At 46.2% G+C, this 15,337-nt stretch overlaps 1 protein-coding gene across 1 annotated transcript in view; it reads left to right on the plus strand.

The window, feature by feature from the left end:
• COL27A1 (collagen type XXVII alpha 1 chain) overlaps positions 1 to 15,337 on the plus strand; it is a 242,848-nt gene that overhangs the window by 6,876 nt on the left and 220,635 nt on the right. Inside the window, exon 3 of the mRNA XM_083424399.1 lies at positions 13,362 to 14,851. Within this exon, the coding sequence (XP_083280525.1) occupies positions 13,362 to 14,851 (1,490 nt within the window). The remainder of the gene's footprint in view (positions 1 to 13,361; positions 14,852 to 15,337) is intronic.

The following is a 15,337-nucleotide window of genomic DNA, read 5'->3' on the forward strand; positions in this document are numbered from 1 at the left end:
ACCCTACTTATGGGGTGGGTTAAGTTGGAAAAGGCATAGTGTGCTATTATACTAATACTGTGCATGGCTTTCCCCAGATATACACTAGAGGTGAAAGTTACCCACTCTCCCCCTGCCAGATAATTATGTTCAGTAGGGTTGGGATGCTCGGTGGTTAGAAATGGAGAAAGTCTGCTGCATATGTATACAAGCTCAGCTTGCACCTGCAAGGTCTTCTTGGACTCTTCCCCTGCGAAAAAGAATCTGATAGTAATGTGCAGCTGGGACAACTCATCTTTGATTGAACCATAACTTAGTTGACAACACATCAAGTAGGTGAAGGCTGGTGGTGTTAGGATGCTGCCTTGTGTCTTTTCAGACCATTGGTCTATCTAGCTCAGTATTGTCTACACTGACTGGCAGTGGCTCTCCAGGGTTTCAGACCTGGGACTCCCCCTATTCTACTTGTAGATGCCAGGGATTGAACATGGGAGTTTCTGCATGCAAAGCACATGCTCTGCCACTGAATGATGGCCTTCCTGCCTGTTGCTGGTTCTGCATTGTTTACAGGTGGTTGTACTTGAATTGATGGTCCTGACTTGCACTTAATGTTCTTATTGGTGCATCCCATATCTATTATCATTATCATTAACACTGCTCAGAGGTGAAGGCCTGCTGAATTGAGTGGGCCTTATTCCCGGATAAGTGGGGTTAGAATGGCAGCATTGGGCTCTAAAATACTAATGAGTGATGGTCTCCAATGGCTGCAAACCTCAAGCATCCATCTATCCTTGCTTATCCATCACTCCTGAAGTTTGAACTAGAACTCAGGTGTGAGCAAACTTTATGCTTGCAGAATCTGTCTTGTTTCATTTGTGCTAGAATATCAAGATCCATCAAATTAAACCTGATGCAAAAAATGTATACTGAAGTTAGAATTAAGCAACTTTAAGCACAGAAATATGTTTTCAGTGGCAGTTTTGAACAGACCTCATAGTCCTCCACTCCTGGTTCCCCTATTCATTTTGTCAACATAATTGAAAAAAGGAGTCATTTTGTTGCTGTCATAGTTAAGCAATTGGACACTGGAAACTGACCAATCTACTGCAAATCATGCTGTGATCTCCCAGGAGATCCAGACATTCTTTCTTCTGCCTCACTCTGCGAAGTAGATGGTGTATAGGTCCTTCTCATCTTCCCATTAATGCAGGTCATTGCTTGGCCTCTTTGCTTGTCCTTCAGAACCATTTCCTCCTCTTTCCCTGCCTTCACTGAAGAGGGTTTATAATTCAGCAAACACATTCCATATGCCATATGGAATGGGTTTGCTGAGTTATGGAGGGAAGAAGTAGGAAAAATGCACTCTTTCTGCTACAAGAGAGAATGGGTTTTCTCCCATTCAAAGTGGCTGCAGGCTGAATATGAGGCTAGTAGGTCTTCTTGTTTCTGCTGCTGCCACATGTTCTACTTCCAAAATGTTAGGGGGTGTCAAGATTCAGCCCCAGCCCAGATTTCAAACCCCAGGTCTCCTCAAGGGGAGCTAGACTTGCCAGTCAGTGGTGGCTCTTTGCCATTGGGACTAGCATGGAGGAAGGCAAAGAAGGCCCAAAAGTAGGTGGAGCCAGAGACAATGACAGGCAGAGCCAACTAATTCTAGTTTTGCTCCTATCCTCCCTGCTGAGTTCTCCAAGGCTAAGAGAGAGGAAGCTGAAATGCAGGGCTGCCTCTTGGACTGGTTGTAGGTAAGAAGTCTGGCAAGTAGGGTCTAGCTGAGGGCAGACAGGTTGGTTGGGCAGTGTACCAGTTGCCCAAAGGAACTATTCTTCACTGTCTCCGGCAGGTCTCCACATTGAATTGAGTTTCCCTGCTCCATGACTGGCATTCCCCTCCCCACAACCCAACAACCAGCTGCCTCAGTTTCTGCCCATCTTGTGTCTCTCAAGGGCACAGGAGCAGAGGAAACAGTGAGCCACACAGGAGCATCAGAGCCACTTCCAAAGTGCCTGGCTAGCTGCATGCGAGGCTATTCAGGAGGAAGAGGAAATGCATGGAAGCACCTGCCCATATCAGGGCCTGTGAGCCAGGAAGGGGTGGGACCCTCCAGTTCCTTTGTAAAATTCCCGGCTGAGCTGCTTCGTTGCTGAAGCAACAGCTTCCTTTCAAGCTGCTGTCCCTCCGCTGTAAGGTAAAGGGACCCCTGACCATTAGGTCCAGTTGTGGCCGACTCTGGGGTTGCGGCTCTCATCTCGCTTTATTGGCTGAGGGAGCCGGCGTACAGCTTCTGGGTCATGTGGCCAGCATGACTAAGCCGCTTCTGGTGAACCAGAGCAGCACACAGAAACACCGTTTATCTTCCCACTGGAGTGGTACCTATTTATCTACTTGCACTTTGTTGTGCTTTCGAACTGCTAGGGAGCAGGGACCGAGCAATGGGAGCTCACTCCGTCACGGGGATTTGAATCTCCAACCTTCCGATTGGCAAGCCCTATGCTCTGTGGTTTAGACCACAGCGCCACTCGCGTCCCATGTAAGAGGCAGTAAGTGCCTCTAAATGCCAGATGCTGGGAATCACAAGTGGGGAGAGCTGCTGTTGCACTCAGGTGCTGCTTGCGGGGTTCCCTTAATGGGCACCTTGTTGGCCACTGTGATTGCAGGATGCCAGGCTATTTATTTATTATTAATTTGAGTTATTACCCACCCTTCACCCTAAGACCCCAGAACAGATTACAACAATAAAACATGCAATTATAAAACAAATAAGCAATTGCAATTATTACATAAGAAAAATCAGTTCCATATATAAAACAGTTTAAAATAATTCCATGTGTAAGAGCAATGCGATTTCATATACAGATGCAGACTCTCAGCATATGAAGGTGGTTGGCTTGATCCTGCAGGGTTCTGCTTATCTTCTTAGGGAGAGTATATGGACACAGTTATCTGTGCCTCAATAACGGCCAGGCTGGATTGCTGAAGTGTTGGGGATTCCAGTCTGTGGGCACCAAAGGGCCTACAGAGATCTAGCAGGACACCCATCAGGCCTGCTAATCTCCTTTGACCAGATTACAATTTATAATGGCAGTGTGAGGGTCTCCTCACTCCCCCAAGCGCTGCTCCTGCTGCCAGTGGCTGCTAGCCACAATGGCAGTGCTCTAGTGATACTTCCTGAGGCAGCATGCCTCCTAATCCTAGTTGCTGGGAATCACTAGCAGATACAGCAATATTGCACTGAGGTTCTGCTGGAGAGCTTTCCACTGCAGTGTCTGGTTCGCCCCTGTAAGAACAGGGTGGTGGAGTAGATGGGCTTTGGCCTGATCCAGCAGGACTCTTTTTGTGGTCTTAAGTTCCTTATCTGGGGAAACAGAGGTCATATTCACCCCATGCATTTAAAGCACTGGGATACTGTTCTAAACAGCCATGGCTTCCCACCAAATAATTCTGGGAGCTGTAGTTTGCTAAGGGTGCTGTGAATTCTTACGAAACCCCTTGTACAATTACATTTCCCTGAGTCGTTTAATAACCAGTCCCTCTTCATGAGCAACTATGGAAATGGTGAGGGGAATGGTAGTCCTTCTTACAGCACCCTGAAACTCTACAGCTCCCAGCATTCTTTGGCCACAACTGTTTTAAAGGGCACCATAGCGCTTTAAATGTGTGGTGTGAATGTGGCCAGACACATAGGGAATCAGCAAAAAATTGTTAGGGTGGGGGCTGGCCCTGGCCTGTAGGCCAGCTGTTGGTCACTATTGCCATATGGCATGGCTCGACCTCAGAGAACATGCTTTACTATGCTGTGTTCTCTCTGCTTGTTAGTCTCCCCTTTTGCTTTACGATGATGGCACACAGAGCTTTCCATTCGGCTGACAGCCCAGCAATATTATAATGAGTTTCATCTGTTGCTGGCAATTCCCTTGGGGACATTGTGCCGGAGAATAGTTGGCTGTGCTGCCTTCCAGAAGGTCATTTGTCGGCCTAGTTCTTTTTAATAAAATACTATCACACTGCACTGACACTTAACAATCAAACTTCTATATATATAATGGTACCTCGGGTTAAGAACTTAATTCGTTTTGGAGGTCCGTTCTTAACCTGAAACTGTTCTTAACCTGAGACACCACTTTAGCTAATGGGGCCTCCCGCTGCTGCCACACGATTTCTGTTCTCATCCTGAAGCAACATTCTTAACCCGAGGTACTATTTCTGGGTTAGCGGAGTCTGTAACCTGAAGCGTCTGTAACCCGAGGTACCACTATATATATATTCCTGGGTGGGGAAATAAAGCCTATGAAGATATGTCAGAGGGTGTGGGGTTTAGGCTGGGGACCTGAGCAACCTGTCCCATCCACTGGGCCAGTCAGGTGTGAGACTGGCAGATGGGTAGAGGAAAATCAAAACTGATTGGCTGCTGAGGTCACCTAGTGAGTTTCATGGCTGGGTGGTAGGGTGATCACCTATAGGTCATAAAAGAAGGGGGCTCATATTTGCATAAAATGTGCATAAGTTGATGTACAGATGCAAATGAATAAATTATTGCTATCTTTTAAATAGAAATGCAATAGTGACACATCATGGACAGTCCCTCTTTCTTTCCCTTCTTACAGTCCTTTGTCTTTACACCAGACTTTATTTAACTTAGAGGACTCAGATTTACATAAAATTTGCATATGCTGATTCATCTCACCTTGTAGGAGAAGGCTGTGACCAAGGCGACCTGTTTGCTTGCTCAGTCTGCTCTTCAAGTGTTGTCCACAATGGATGGGCAGTTTCAAAGCCCTCCTGTTTTCCTTTGTTAGGGTACTTTATTTTGAAACCAGACCACCCTTCAAAGAGAGGATACTTTAGAACTAAAGGCTGCCCCTCCGTAGAGAAGGTCACATGGCCACTGTACTAGAGCAGTGATGTGAACCTGGGTTTGTGTCAGTCACCCTAACCACTGCACTAAACAGCTGTGAAAGGAAGGGATGAATAAAGACTGACTCCTACAAGTTTGTGCAACATACTGTCTTGTACACTGAGTAACACTCAATGGCATGTGGCTGAAGGGCTGATGACAGGCAATACAAGTCTCTAAGGGCTGTTTCATAAGCTCAAGGTCTGGCTGGATGTGGTCACTTAGCAACAAGCCTGTGCTTGCATGAAATCCATTACAACAGTAATTGATGAGTAGATAGAATAGTACAGTGGTAATTGATACATGGTGGTAGCCCACTAAGAACTCATATAACCCAGACCCACCAAGTGTCCCTATTTTCTAGGGACGTCCCTGATTCAGAGCAGCCATTCTGGTTTCTGATTTGATCCTGGAATGTCCCACTTTTCCTAAGGACGTCCCTATTTTCATTGGAGAAATGTTGGAAGGGTTACCAGACCCCCAAGCTGTCTGAAGGCAATTCTGTATAGGGAAGGTTTTTTTGTTTAATGTTTTAAGGTAAAGGTAAAGGGACCCCTGACCATTAGGCCCAGTCGTGACCGACTCTGGGGTTGCGGCGCTCATCTTGCTTTATTGGCTGAGGGAGCTGGCGTACAGCTTCCAGGTCATGTGGCCAGCATGACTGAGCCGCTTCTGGCGAACCAGAGCAACGCACGGAAACGCCGTTTACCTTCCCGCCGGAGCGGTACCTATTGATCTACTTGCACTTTGATGTGCTTTTGAACTGCTGGGTTGGCAGGAGCTGGGACCGAGCAACGGGAGCTCACCCCGTCATGGGGATTCAAACCACCGAACTTCTGATCGGCAAGTCCTAGGCTCTGTGGTTTTATTACGTTTTTATATACATATACAGTGGTACCTCAGTTTAAGAACAGTCCGGTTTAAGAATGCTTCGGTTTACAAACTCTGCAAAACTGGAAATAGTGTCCTGATTTGAGAACTTTTCCTCGGTCTAAGAACAGAATCTGAACGGTGGAAGAGCACCGGCGGTGGCAGGCCTCATTAGGGAAAGCACGCCTCAGTTTAAGAACAGTTTTGATTTAAGAACGGACTTCCAGAATGTATTAAGTTTGTAAACCGAGGTACCACTGTACTATATACTTTACTATTTATACCCCACACATATTACTGGGTTACCCCAGTATATATGTGTATTTGTGTATATATAATTTCTATACCACTTTATATTTTTAAGAAAAATATCAAAGTGGTTACAGCATATTAAATCAATAAATCAATAAAACAATCTGAAAAAAGTCAAATACTGTGGTACCTCGGGTTAAGAATGTAATTCGATATGGAGTTCCATTCTTAATCTGAAACTGTTCTTAACCTGAGGTACCACTTTAGCTAATGGGGCCTCCCACTGCCGCCGTGCAACCGCCGCACAATTTCTGTTCTCATCCTGAAGCAAAGTTCTTAACCTGAGGTACTATTTCTGGATTAGCGGAGTCTGTAAACTGAAGCGCCTGTAACCTGAAGCGTCTGTAATCCGAGGTACCACTGTACCGTATATACAGTCAAAGCAACATAATAGAAAACTAAAATAGTAGTTTAAAACCTTAAAGATTTCAAAATAGAACATTACAAAGGAGGTCAACTACAGAATACATATTTAACATAATAGGGCTGGTGAGACTGGGCCCAGCCCTCTAGGCCAAATGGAAAAGGCCTTGTAGGGAGGGGCCTCCATGCCCCACAGCTGGGCGATGTTCCTCCATCCTCATGAGGAGCCTCTTCAGTGGGGCTGGTGAGTCTGGGCCCAGCCCCCCAGGCCAAGTGGAAAGGGCCTTGCAGGGAGCAGCCTTCAGACTCACAGCCGGGTAATGTTCTTCCAGCCTCATGAGGAGCCTCTTCAGGACATCCCTATTTTCACTGGAGAAATGGAGGGTAGGAATAACTTATGTGCTGAAAGAGCTGCAACTGGTGGCCTGCTTTCCTCTAGGCACAATTCAGGGTACTCCAGAATGAGGCCACCAGTTGCAGTCCCTTTAACGCAGGGGTTATGAGTGTTTCAAATCCTAAAAGACTTGGGCCTCAAATATCTGAAATACTGCCTCCATCCCTATAGACCCTCTTGGATGTAAAGATTGTCAGAGAAGGCCCTCTTGGTAGCTCCACCATCTTCAAAATTGTGGGAGAGGGCATTCTCTGTGGTAGCCCCTTAGCTGTGAAATTCCCTCCTCACAGAAGTATGTCTGGCACTTTCAATGTGTAGCTTTCGTCATATGCTGGCCTCTGATTACACACACACACACACACACACACACACACACACACTGCACCCTTTGCTTATTTATTTGGTCTTTGTCTATTTTTCTTTCCATCCAGAGGACGGGATGTTTGGCGGCAGGGAGATTTTCCATAAAACACAGACACACACTTTTATATAAGCATATATAATCTTAGGAACAACACCATTATTTTAATGTTAAATTTTCATTGATTTTAATACTGTATTTTTTACATTCTTGTAACTAGCCCTGAGACCTTATGGCAAAGAACGGGTAAGAAATCTACATGATAATGTAAACAAATAAATAAAATCTGAGGACAGGAGGAACTCCTGAGATGTCCCCCCTTTTAAGGATAACCAAAAGGAGTCACTGTGCTATTGCCACAGCTGCCTTGTTGGTATGCATCTGTTGGTTGGTGAGTTCACCCCGTTTCCCTCTCCTTTAATAGCAAAACCGTCTCCCTTGGATTTGTGCAAAGTTTGAGAGCATTGGAAGACCTTCCTGTGTTTTAAGGCTCTTGACAGGTTGCTGAAGCCTTTGAAAGGGTCTTGCCGTTCAGGTCTCTTCTCTCCCCCTGCCTCACCACCAGGTCTGTCTCCAGCTTTTAGGTAGACACCCTTGCAGTGTGGTCCTCTCTTACAGAAATGGGCCTTGGTGGCCTTATCCAACACTGGTGGGCAGCAGCGCCAGGATCAGAGCTTGGCTGCGGTGCTGGGTCTAAACTGCCACTTTAATTTCTCACGATACTCCTGCCCTAGCACTGCTCTGGGGCAGTGTGGGGAATTCAAGTGGTGGTTGAGAGACACAGGCATCTGGCATGGTCAGGATCTTTGGGCAAGTGTCACCATAGCTGTGGATATTGCCTGGATCCTATCCTGATGCTGGACTTCCATGACTATTTCCTCCACCTGGGAGAACTCAGAATATTTGTTCGTTCAATTTGGACCAGGCCTTCCTCCAAGTAAAACAGGGTAGCCTATACCGGCCCCCACAATATTACCTTGCTACAGCCCTGTGAGGTTAATTAGGGCTAGAGTGAGGGGGTGTATTGTGGAATCAGTTGCCCTAATGGAAATGTCAGCCCATATCCTGCCAGCCCTGATATAATTTGGATTATCCGTTTCTAGGGAGAATCCAGTCAGGGTTGTTGTTGTTGCTGCTGCTGCTGTTGATGTTGTTTTTAAACAAAAGCCCTGTGTTTGTGATATCTTAGTAACAATATTCAGCCCTTTCTGGAATGCTCAAAGTAACTGGTTCAAATGAGTATCATGGTTTGAGGTGGGATTTCAACTCCAAGTCTTGCTGGATCCTAGGATGACATTCTAACTGTGTTTGCCAACCGTTTGGATCTCTGGGCACATTTACAAATTGAGGAAACTACTGTGGACACCTCACATATGCCATAACTAAGCATGCACCACAAACTTTTCTAGGTTGGGGGGAACCTCAAGCCCAGGGACCAAATATGGCTCTTCAGGCATCTCAGTATGGCTCAGGCCACCTCAGGCCACATGGCCTCACTAGCCATAACCTCTTTCCTCAGGCCACATCAAAAGTTCAAAGGTAAAATTTATGTTTGTCCCTCCTCCCACCTTTGCCTCTGGGCTCACATGTGCCCCCGCAAGATTCCCTATCCTTGACTTGTGCTATTGGCTACAACACAATGATTATTTGAAGCCCCATCTTAGCAGGGGGAGGGGACCAGGTAAACCCCCACAGATGCATTCTCTAACTATCTATTGTTTGTGGTCTTGTTCTGCATCTTTTGTATCAAAAGTGTGTGGGCTGTTGTTGTTTTTTGGTAATGTCAGGCAGATACTTTCCTTAGCCTCCCTCTTTTGCTCCTGGAAGAGTTTATAGCGATATAGCCGTGACTTTAGGAGCAATATGAGTGGCAAAATTGTGCTTTAAAATATGCAGGAAAGTGGGGAAAAAAGGTGTGGAGACTGAAAATAAGAAAGTTTCTTGAAGCTGAGTCCGTTTATCAATTTTTGCAAAACATAAAGCAAAAGCGAGAGAGGAGCAGAACCTGTGGTACTAGCTTTTTTATAAAATGCAATCTCCCTCCTCCCTGTCCGATTTATTACTTCCTCACGTAAGAGATGAACATCTGGCGAAATCACTTAAGCAAACATTTTTCAGTCTGCGCTGTATGCTAACGTTGAGAAAAGGAGGACTGAAATATTTAGCTGCTTCCCTCTCTCTTTTGGGGGATGGCCATATTAATATACTGTACTGGAGTTCTCACTAATGTTTCCTCCACTCCCAGTGGAGCTAGGGAATGCTGACATGTTTCTAGTCTGGCTGTAGGCCCTGCGACACACATGTAACCATCTCCACCTTATTTAAATATGTATATTTTCATATTTCATGGTCACATTTTCATTAAAAAAAATGGCAAATCAGTATATAGTATACAAAATTACAGTAAGAGAAATAAAAAAATGTCCGTAAAACCATTACATTGCAAAGGACTGAATAGCACAGTTCTTAGAAGACACCTAAATGGGGGCTGGAACATGATGGAATAAGGGTCACCAACATGATGCTCACAAAAAGTCTCCATAGATATTCCCTCTACTCCTTTTCTGTTTGTTCTGGCTCAGCCACTTCTACCCCCCGCCTCCAATAGATGCCATTTTGTGTTGTTGTTGATTAAATTTGTATACCTCCCATCATCCATAGATGTCAGGGTAATTCACAGCATAAAAATACAAGATAAAAACACAAAATACATAGTGAAAGCAAGAACAAAACAAAACATATAACCATCTAAATTAATCTTTTGAAAACAGCCAAAATCAACCACTGAAAGCCCATTTGATTTTTTAAAAATAAGTGTTTTAGTTTCCATTTAAAAGGCAGCAACAAGGTAGCTGACTGAATCTCAACTTGGTGAGTTTTCTAGAGCTGTGGAGCCACCACAAAGAAGTGTGTGTGCCTGACTCACAGCTAGGGTAAAGTTACAGTGGACAGGGCCCCTTTAGTCAATGTCAAAGCTCAGGCAGGTGTGTGTGTGTGTGTGTGTGTGTGTGTGTGTGTGTGTGTTCTCCTTAGAACAGGCATGGCCAAACTTGGCCCTCCATATGTTTTGGGACTACAACTCCCATCATCCCTAGCTAACAGGACCAGTGGTCAGGGATGATGGGAATTGTAGTCCCAAAACATCAGGAGGGCCAAGTTTGGCCATGCCTGCTTTAGATTAACCAGATCCAATATTGTTTAGGGTGTTGGTAGGCAACCTTCTCTCTCTTGAGGGCTGCATTCTGTGTTATGCCAGTGGTGGGGAGGACCAAGGACAACAGCACGTGAATTTATAATTCTTAGCTAGATGGATATGGAGTTATATGCCACCAGCCCCCTGCTTGCAGAGGGCGTTGGAAATTTAGGCTGAGGGCTATAAGCTGCTCAAAGCTGGTTCAGTGCATTGCAGATCAAGGCTAGCGCTTTTGATTTCCAGTAAACAACTGATTCCTTCTCCTTTTTCGTTTTCTCATATGGAAGTGAGGTGAGGAAGATGGAAGTATGTGGGTGGGGAAATACTGCTGGCTGTTGATGTAGTTTTGTCTGTGATATGATTTATATTTGAGGGAGGAAGGCAGTGGGAATGTATACAGTGGTACCTCCGGTTACGAACTTAATTTGTTCTGGAGGTCCGTTTGTAACCTGAAACTGTTCTTAACATGAGGCGCGTTTTCGCTAATGGTGCTTCCTGCTGCTGCCGCGCCGCTATTGCGCGACCTCCACTCGCATCCTGGGGCAAAGTTCGCAACCGGGAGCATCTACTTCCGGGTTAGCGGAGCTCGTAACCCAAAGTATTCATAAGGAGGGCGGTACGTAACACGAGGTTCCACTGTATGGGGGAAAGGCTGTAACTCAGTGGCAGAGGATTTGCTTTGCATGCAGAAGGCCCCAGCATCTCTATGGGGGGCTGAGAGAGAACCCTGTCTTGGAGAGCCGCTGCCAGCCAGTACAGACATTACTAAGCTAGATGGATCAATGGTCTCACTTCAGGAGAAGGCATTTTCCTATGTTCCTAGACAACAGTAAGACAGGAGCTAGGACGTTGTTAGTAAAGTAAGGCCTCAACCTATGCGTATTGAACTTGTACGTATTCAGCTTTATGCGCTTAGCAAGCACGCAAGCAAGCAAATGAATGAACAAATAAATAAATAGAAAGGGAGCGAGCTTCCAGAAAAAAAGACTTTGGCTATCTCACCTGCTGATGAACCCAATGTGTTTTGACTGGACACAGTTTGGGCTTTAGGCACGATCCCTGGAACGTAGCCCCTGCATAAGTTGCGGGCTTACTGTGTGCAAAACAGCAGCAACAAAAGCAACAGTTCAGACTGGTTATGTCACTTGATATACAAAAATGTCTCCGAGTGACTTGGGCCGTGTTTCAGAGCATCAGCAGAGGTAAAAAATACTTTATAAATGAAGCCCACAAAGCAGCCCCTCCCCAATAACAGCAGCCAAAAGCTTGGGCGGCACAACTTCCAGCAAGCAACGACGTAGTCCAACATATAGATAACTGGGGCAGTTGGAGCAGGATCACAGTTATATGCGCCTGCTATCAGGCTCCTGCAATAATTCCAGCCACCTCATTGTGGACCAACTGATGTTTCCAAACTGTTGAAGAAAGCAAAGCGTTACACATGGGCAAGAACCCTTCCATGGTATATACCAATGCAGCCTTCAGATGTTGTCAGACTCCAACTCTCATCGGTTCCAACCAGCCAGGGATGATGAAAGTTGAAGTCAAGCATGATCTGGAGGGCCACAAGTTTCCCTTGCCTGGTGTAGTGGAACACCATGCTCACAATTACCCATTTTTTTGAGAGAGAGAAAGGTTGGCAGAGTTCTCTTCCAGGATGGTATTCTTGGGAAGAGAGTCACTTGTCCAGGACACACCTTTCAAAAAAAAAAATCACATTGGTGGCAGCTGTCAGTCCTATTCTCTCCAGCATTAAGCAGAGGAGTGACAATTTCCATGCTCCTTCCACTTGGCTCTGGAATATATCTGCAGTCTTCTGTGTTATGAAGTCTGTATTATTCCTGGAAGCAAAAAGGAAGCTTGCAAACTGCCCCCTCCCCCGCCAGCTAGTCCCTTTGTGAGCAGGAAGTATAGGGGAAAAGGGTCTAATTGCCTCTCAGCTGTTTTATAAAACATACTACAAGGTTTTCCCCCATTGTAGGGATTTGTGCTCTTCTCTTTCTCGTCTGGCCCAAGGAGATGGCAAGATGTCAGCCTAACAGAAGTTGGCGGCTTCTCATTTGTGTTTGCAGATTTTTTACAGAGGACTTAATGTCATATGTAACTGTGAAGGGGGAGGGGGAGGAGGCCGGATGTCCTGGACTGTTTTGGTAGAGGCCTTAAAAATAGCCTTGGGTTTTTCACTTTCACTTCGCAAGTTTAAATCTCAGCTTGTGTATAAATGCAGCAGCTCAGGGACCAGGCAGCTGGAACACGTGACAGCAATATTGTACAACTTGCACTGGCTTCTGGACATAATTTGTAGTAATGGTTCCAACCTTTAAAGATCTAAACTTGGGGTGGGGAAGTGGGGATCCCTCTGATGTTGCTAGACCATGGCTCCCAACATTCCTGACCATTGGCCATGCAGGCTAATGGGAGTTAGAGTCCAACATCTGGGGGCCAAAGTCCCCCATCCCTTTCTTAAGCAATGTAGAACTGGTGAGTGGGACAGATCAGGCACCAATCCTTGAGTGATAATCCGAAGCACATCTCGGCTTGAAAGTAAACGTAGAATCAAAACGCTAAATAAGCCCCGGGAAATGCTGAATTGGCTCCTGGAGCTCCTCTGGTCAAAGGGTAGGGAACCTATGGCCCTCCACATGTTGCTGGACTATGACTCCCATTATCTTTGACCATAGGCTCTTGTGGTTTGGTGGGCATTGGAGTCCAACGGCATCTGGAAGGCCACTGGTTTCCCATTCCTGATCTAGATCAACTCTGTGCTCAATGGCCATGATGGATAGGGCTGAAGGGAGAAAAAGAACATCTCTGCTGGTATAGAATCACAGAATTATAGAGTTAGAAGGGACCCTGAGGGCCATCTAGTCCAACTCCCTGCAATGCAGGAGTCTGCATTGGAATCAGTATCATTTTTGCTACTTCTGCTATCCAGTATTGTTTTTCAGGCTTGCCTTGATCCTGACCTCTTCATGGTCACATTTTCCTTCTTCCCCAGATGTGGACATTCTTCAGAGACTGGGCTTGGTGGGTCCGAGGCTGCCTGGCTCCTCATCACGCTCTGTTCCTCAGGGATTCATCCCCTTCAAGTCAGGGGTCATCTTCACCCAGCGAGCACGCATCGAGGTGCCCGTCAGCAGGGTTATTCCTGCCAAGCTTGGCACGGACTTGGCTTTAGTGTTGAGTTTGTGCTCCCATCGAGTCAACAGTGCTTTTTTATTCACTGTCAAGAGCAAAAAGAAAAAGCTGCAGCTAGGGGTGCAGTTCATCCCCGGGAAGGTCATAGTCTACGTAGGTCACAAACGCTCTGTTTATTTTGATTATAACATCCATGACGGACAATGGCACAATTTGGCCATCAACATCCAAGGCCAGGTGGTGACCCTGTTTACTTATTGTGGGAAGCAAAGTGTGCATGCAGACTTGCACCATAAAAAGGATGAGGCTTTGGATCCAGAGGGGTCATTCCTCTTAGGGAAGCTCAACCAGCACTCAGTACAGTTTGAAGGTGCCCTTTGCCAGTTTGATATTTATCCTTCTGCCAAGGCAGCTCATAATTACTGTAAGTACCTGAAAAAGCAATGCAGGCATGCAGATACCTACCGGCCAAATCTTCCACCTCTTGTCCCGCTACTTCCCAATGACCCAAGAGCTTCTGAAATGACTCCCTTGCAAACGGAACTTCTTCTGGGCTTGAAGAATCTGACCACTGTGATTCCTCCATCACCACTCTTCAAGTCCACCCCTCCTCAGAGGAACAGGAAGTTGATGGCAGCACCCACCACCACTGTTGTGCCATTGAAGCTACCAGCTCTGCAGCCGACTATCAAAGCCACCAAGACCATCGTGGCATCCTCTACTGCCTTGCCCAACACTGAAGCACAGGTACCAGTCCACGTGTTCCACCAGGCCACCACGAAAAGCCATTGGCTCTCCAGAGTTGGTCTCCGGACAACCACCATTGCCCTCAGGGTGCCTCATGCCACTTCCAGTTTTGGTTCAGAGAAATCTCGTTTGCCCACCAGGAAGAATGTTTTACCTGCCTTCCCCTACTCAGCCACAAGCCCCACTGCAGGGACAAAAAAGAAGGAAGTCGGCAAAGTGACCAAAAAGATGACCAGCCAAAGCCAAACCATCAGGTCTCCAGCAGCAAACACCACAAAGCCAATGATGGAGAAGATAATGAATCCTCCTGGCAGTCTCCACCCCGTGACCCTGAAGCACAAGCCCAGGAGTGTAACCAAGAGCCCTGCACCAAAGAAAACGACTCTGCTGGCACTGAAGACGCCAGATCTGACCATCACTACTGTCCCAGATGCCAAACTAATTCAAGGAGCTCATTATCCTGTCCTCAGAGCAAATGTGCAGAATGTTGATTTTGCAACCCCGGCTGCCACAGATGGGTATCAGCTGTTTGACCCTATTGGGCCCACTCTCTTTCCATTTGTTATGGGGCTTCCTGGACTGAAAGGAGACCTTGGTCCGCCGGTAAGTCAAAGATGTTTTGCTTTTTTATGTGATTTTATGTGAGGAAGCACCACAGCTCAGAGGCAGGGCTTGTGCTTTGCATGCAAAAGGACTCCAGGTAGGACTTGGAATGGCTGCTTTCTAAAACCCTGGAGAACTGTTGCTGGCTAGTGTAGTCAGTATGTAACTAGATGAATCATTGGGTCTGACTTGGCAGAAGGCAGCTCTCTGTATTCTCATTTAAACCATCTCTTTATTCAGCACCATGAGGGCTAGAACCTTAGTTTATTGCTAGGGGAAGGGCTGCAGCTCAGGGGTAGTGTGTCCACCTTGCTTTTCTTCTGCACAGCCCTGCCTTGTCCATGTGTTCTGTTCTGGGCTTAGCAAAATGAACCATGCTTCTGTTTCTGTAACTGACAAGCCATTATCATTATTCCTTTAATAACGACGACAACAGCAGCAGTAGCAACCCTCCCTAAAATAGCTGCAGTTGTGAGGAATTTCACA

The sequence above is a fragment of the Podarcis tiliguerta genome (genome assembly GCF_965153285.1).
Source record: "Podarcis tiliguerta genome assembly, chromosome: Z".
Classification (NCBI taxonomy): domain Eukaryota; kingdom Metazoa; phylum Chordata; class Lepidosauria; order Squamata; family Lacertidae; genus Podarcis; species Podarcis tiliguerta.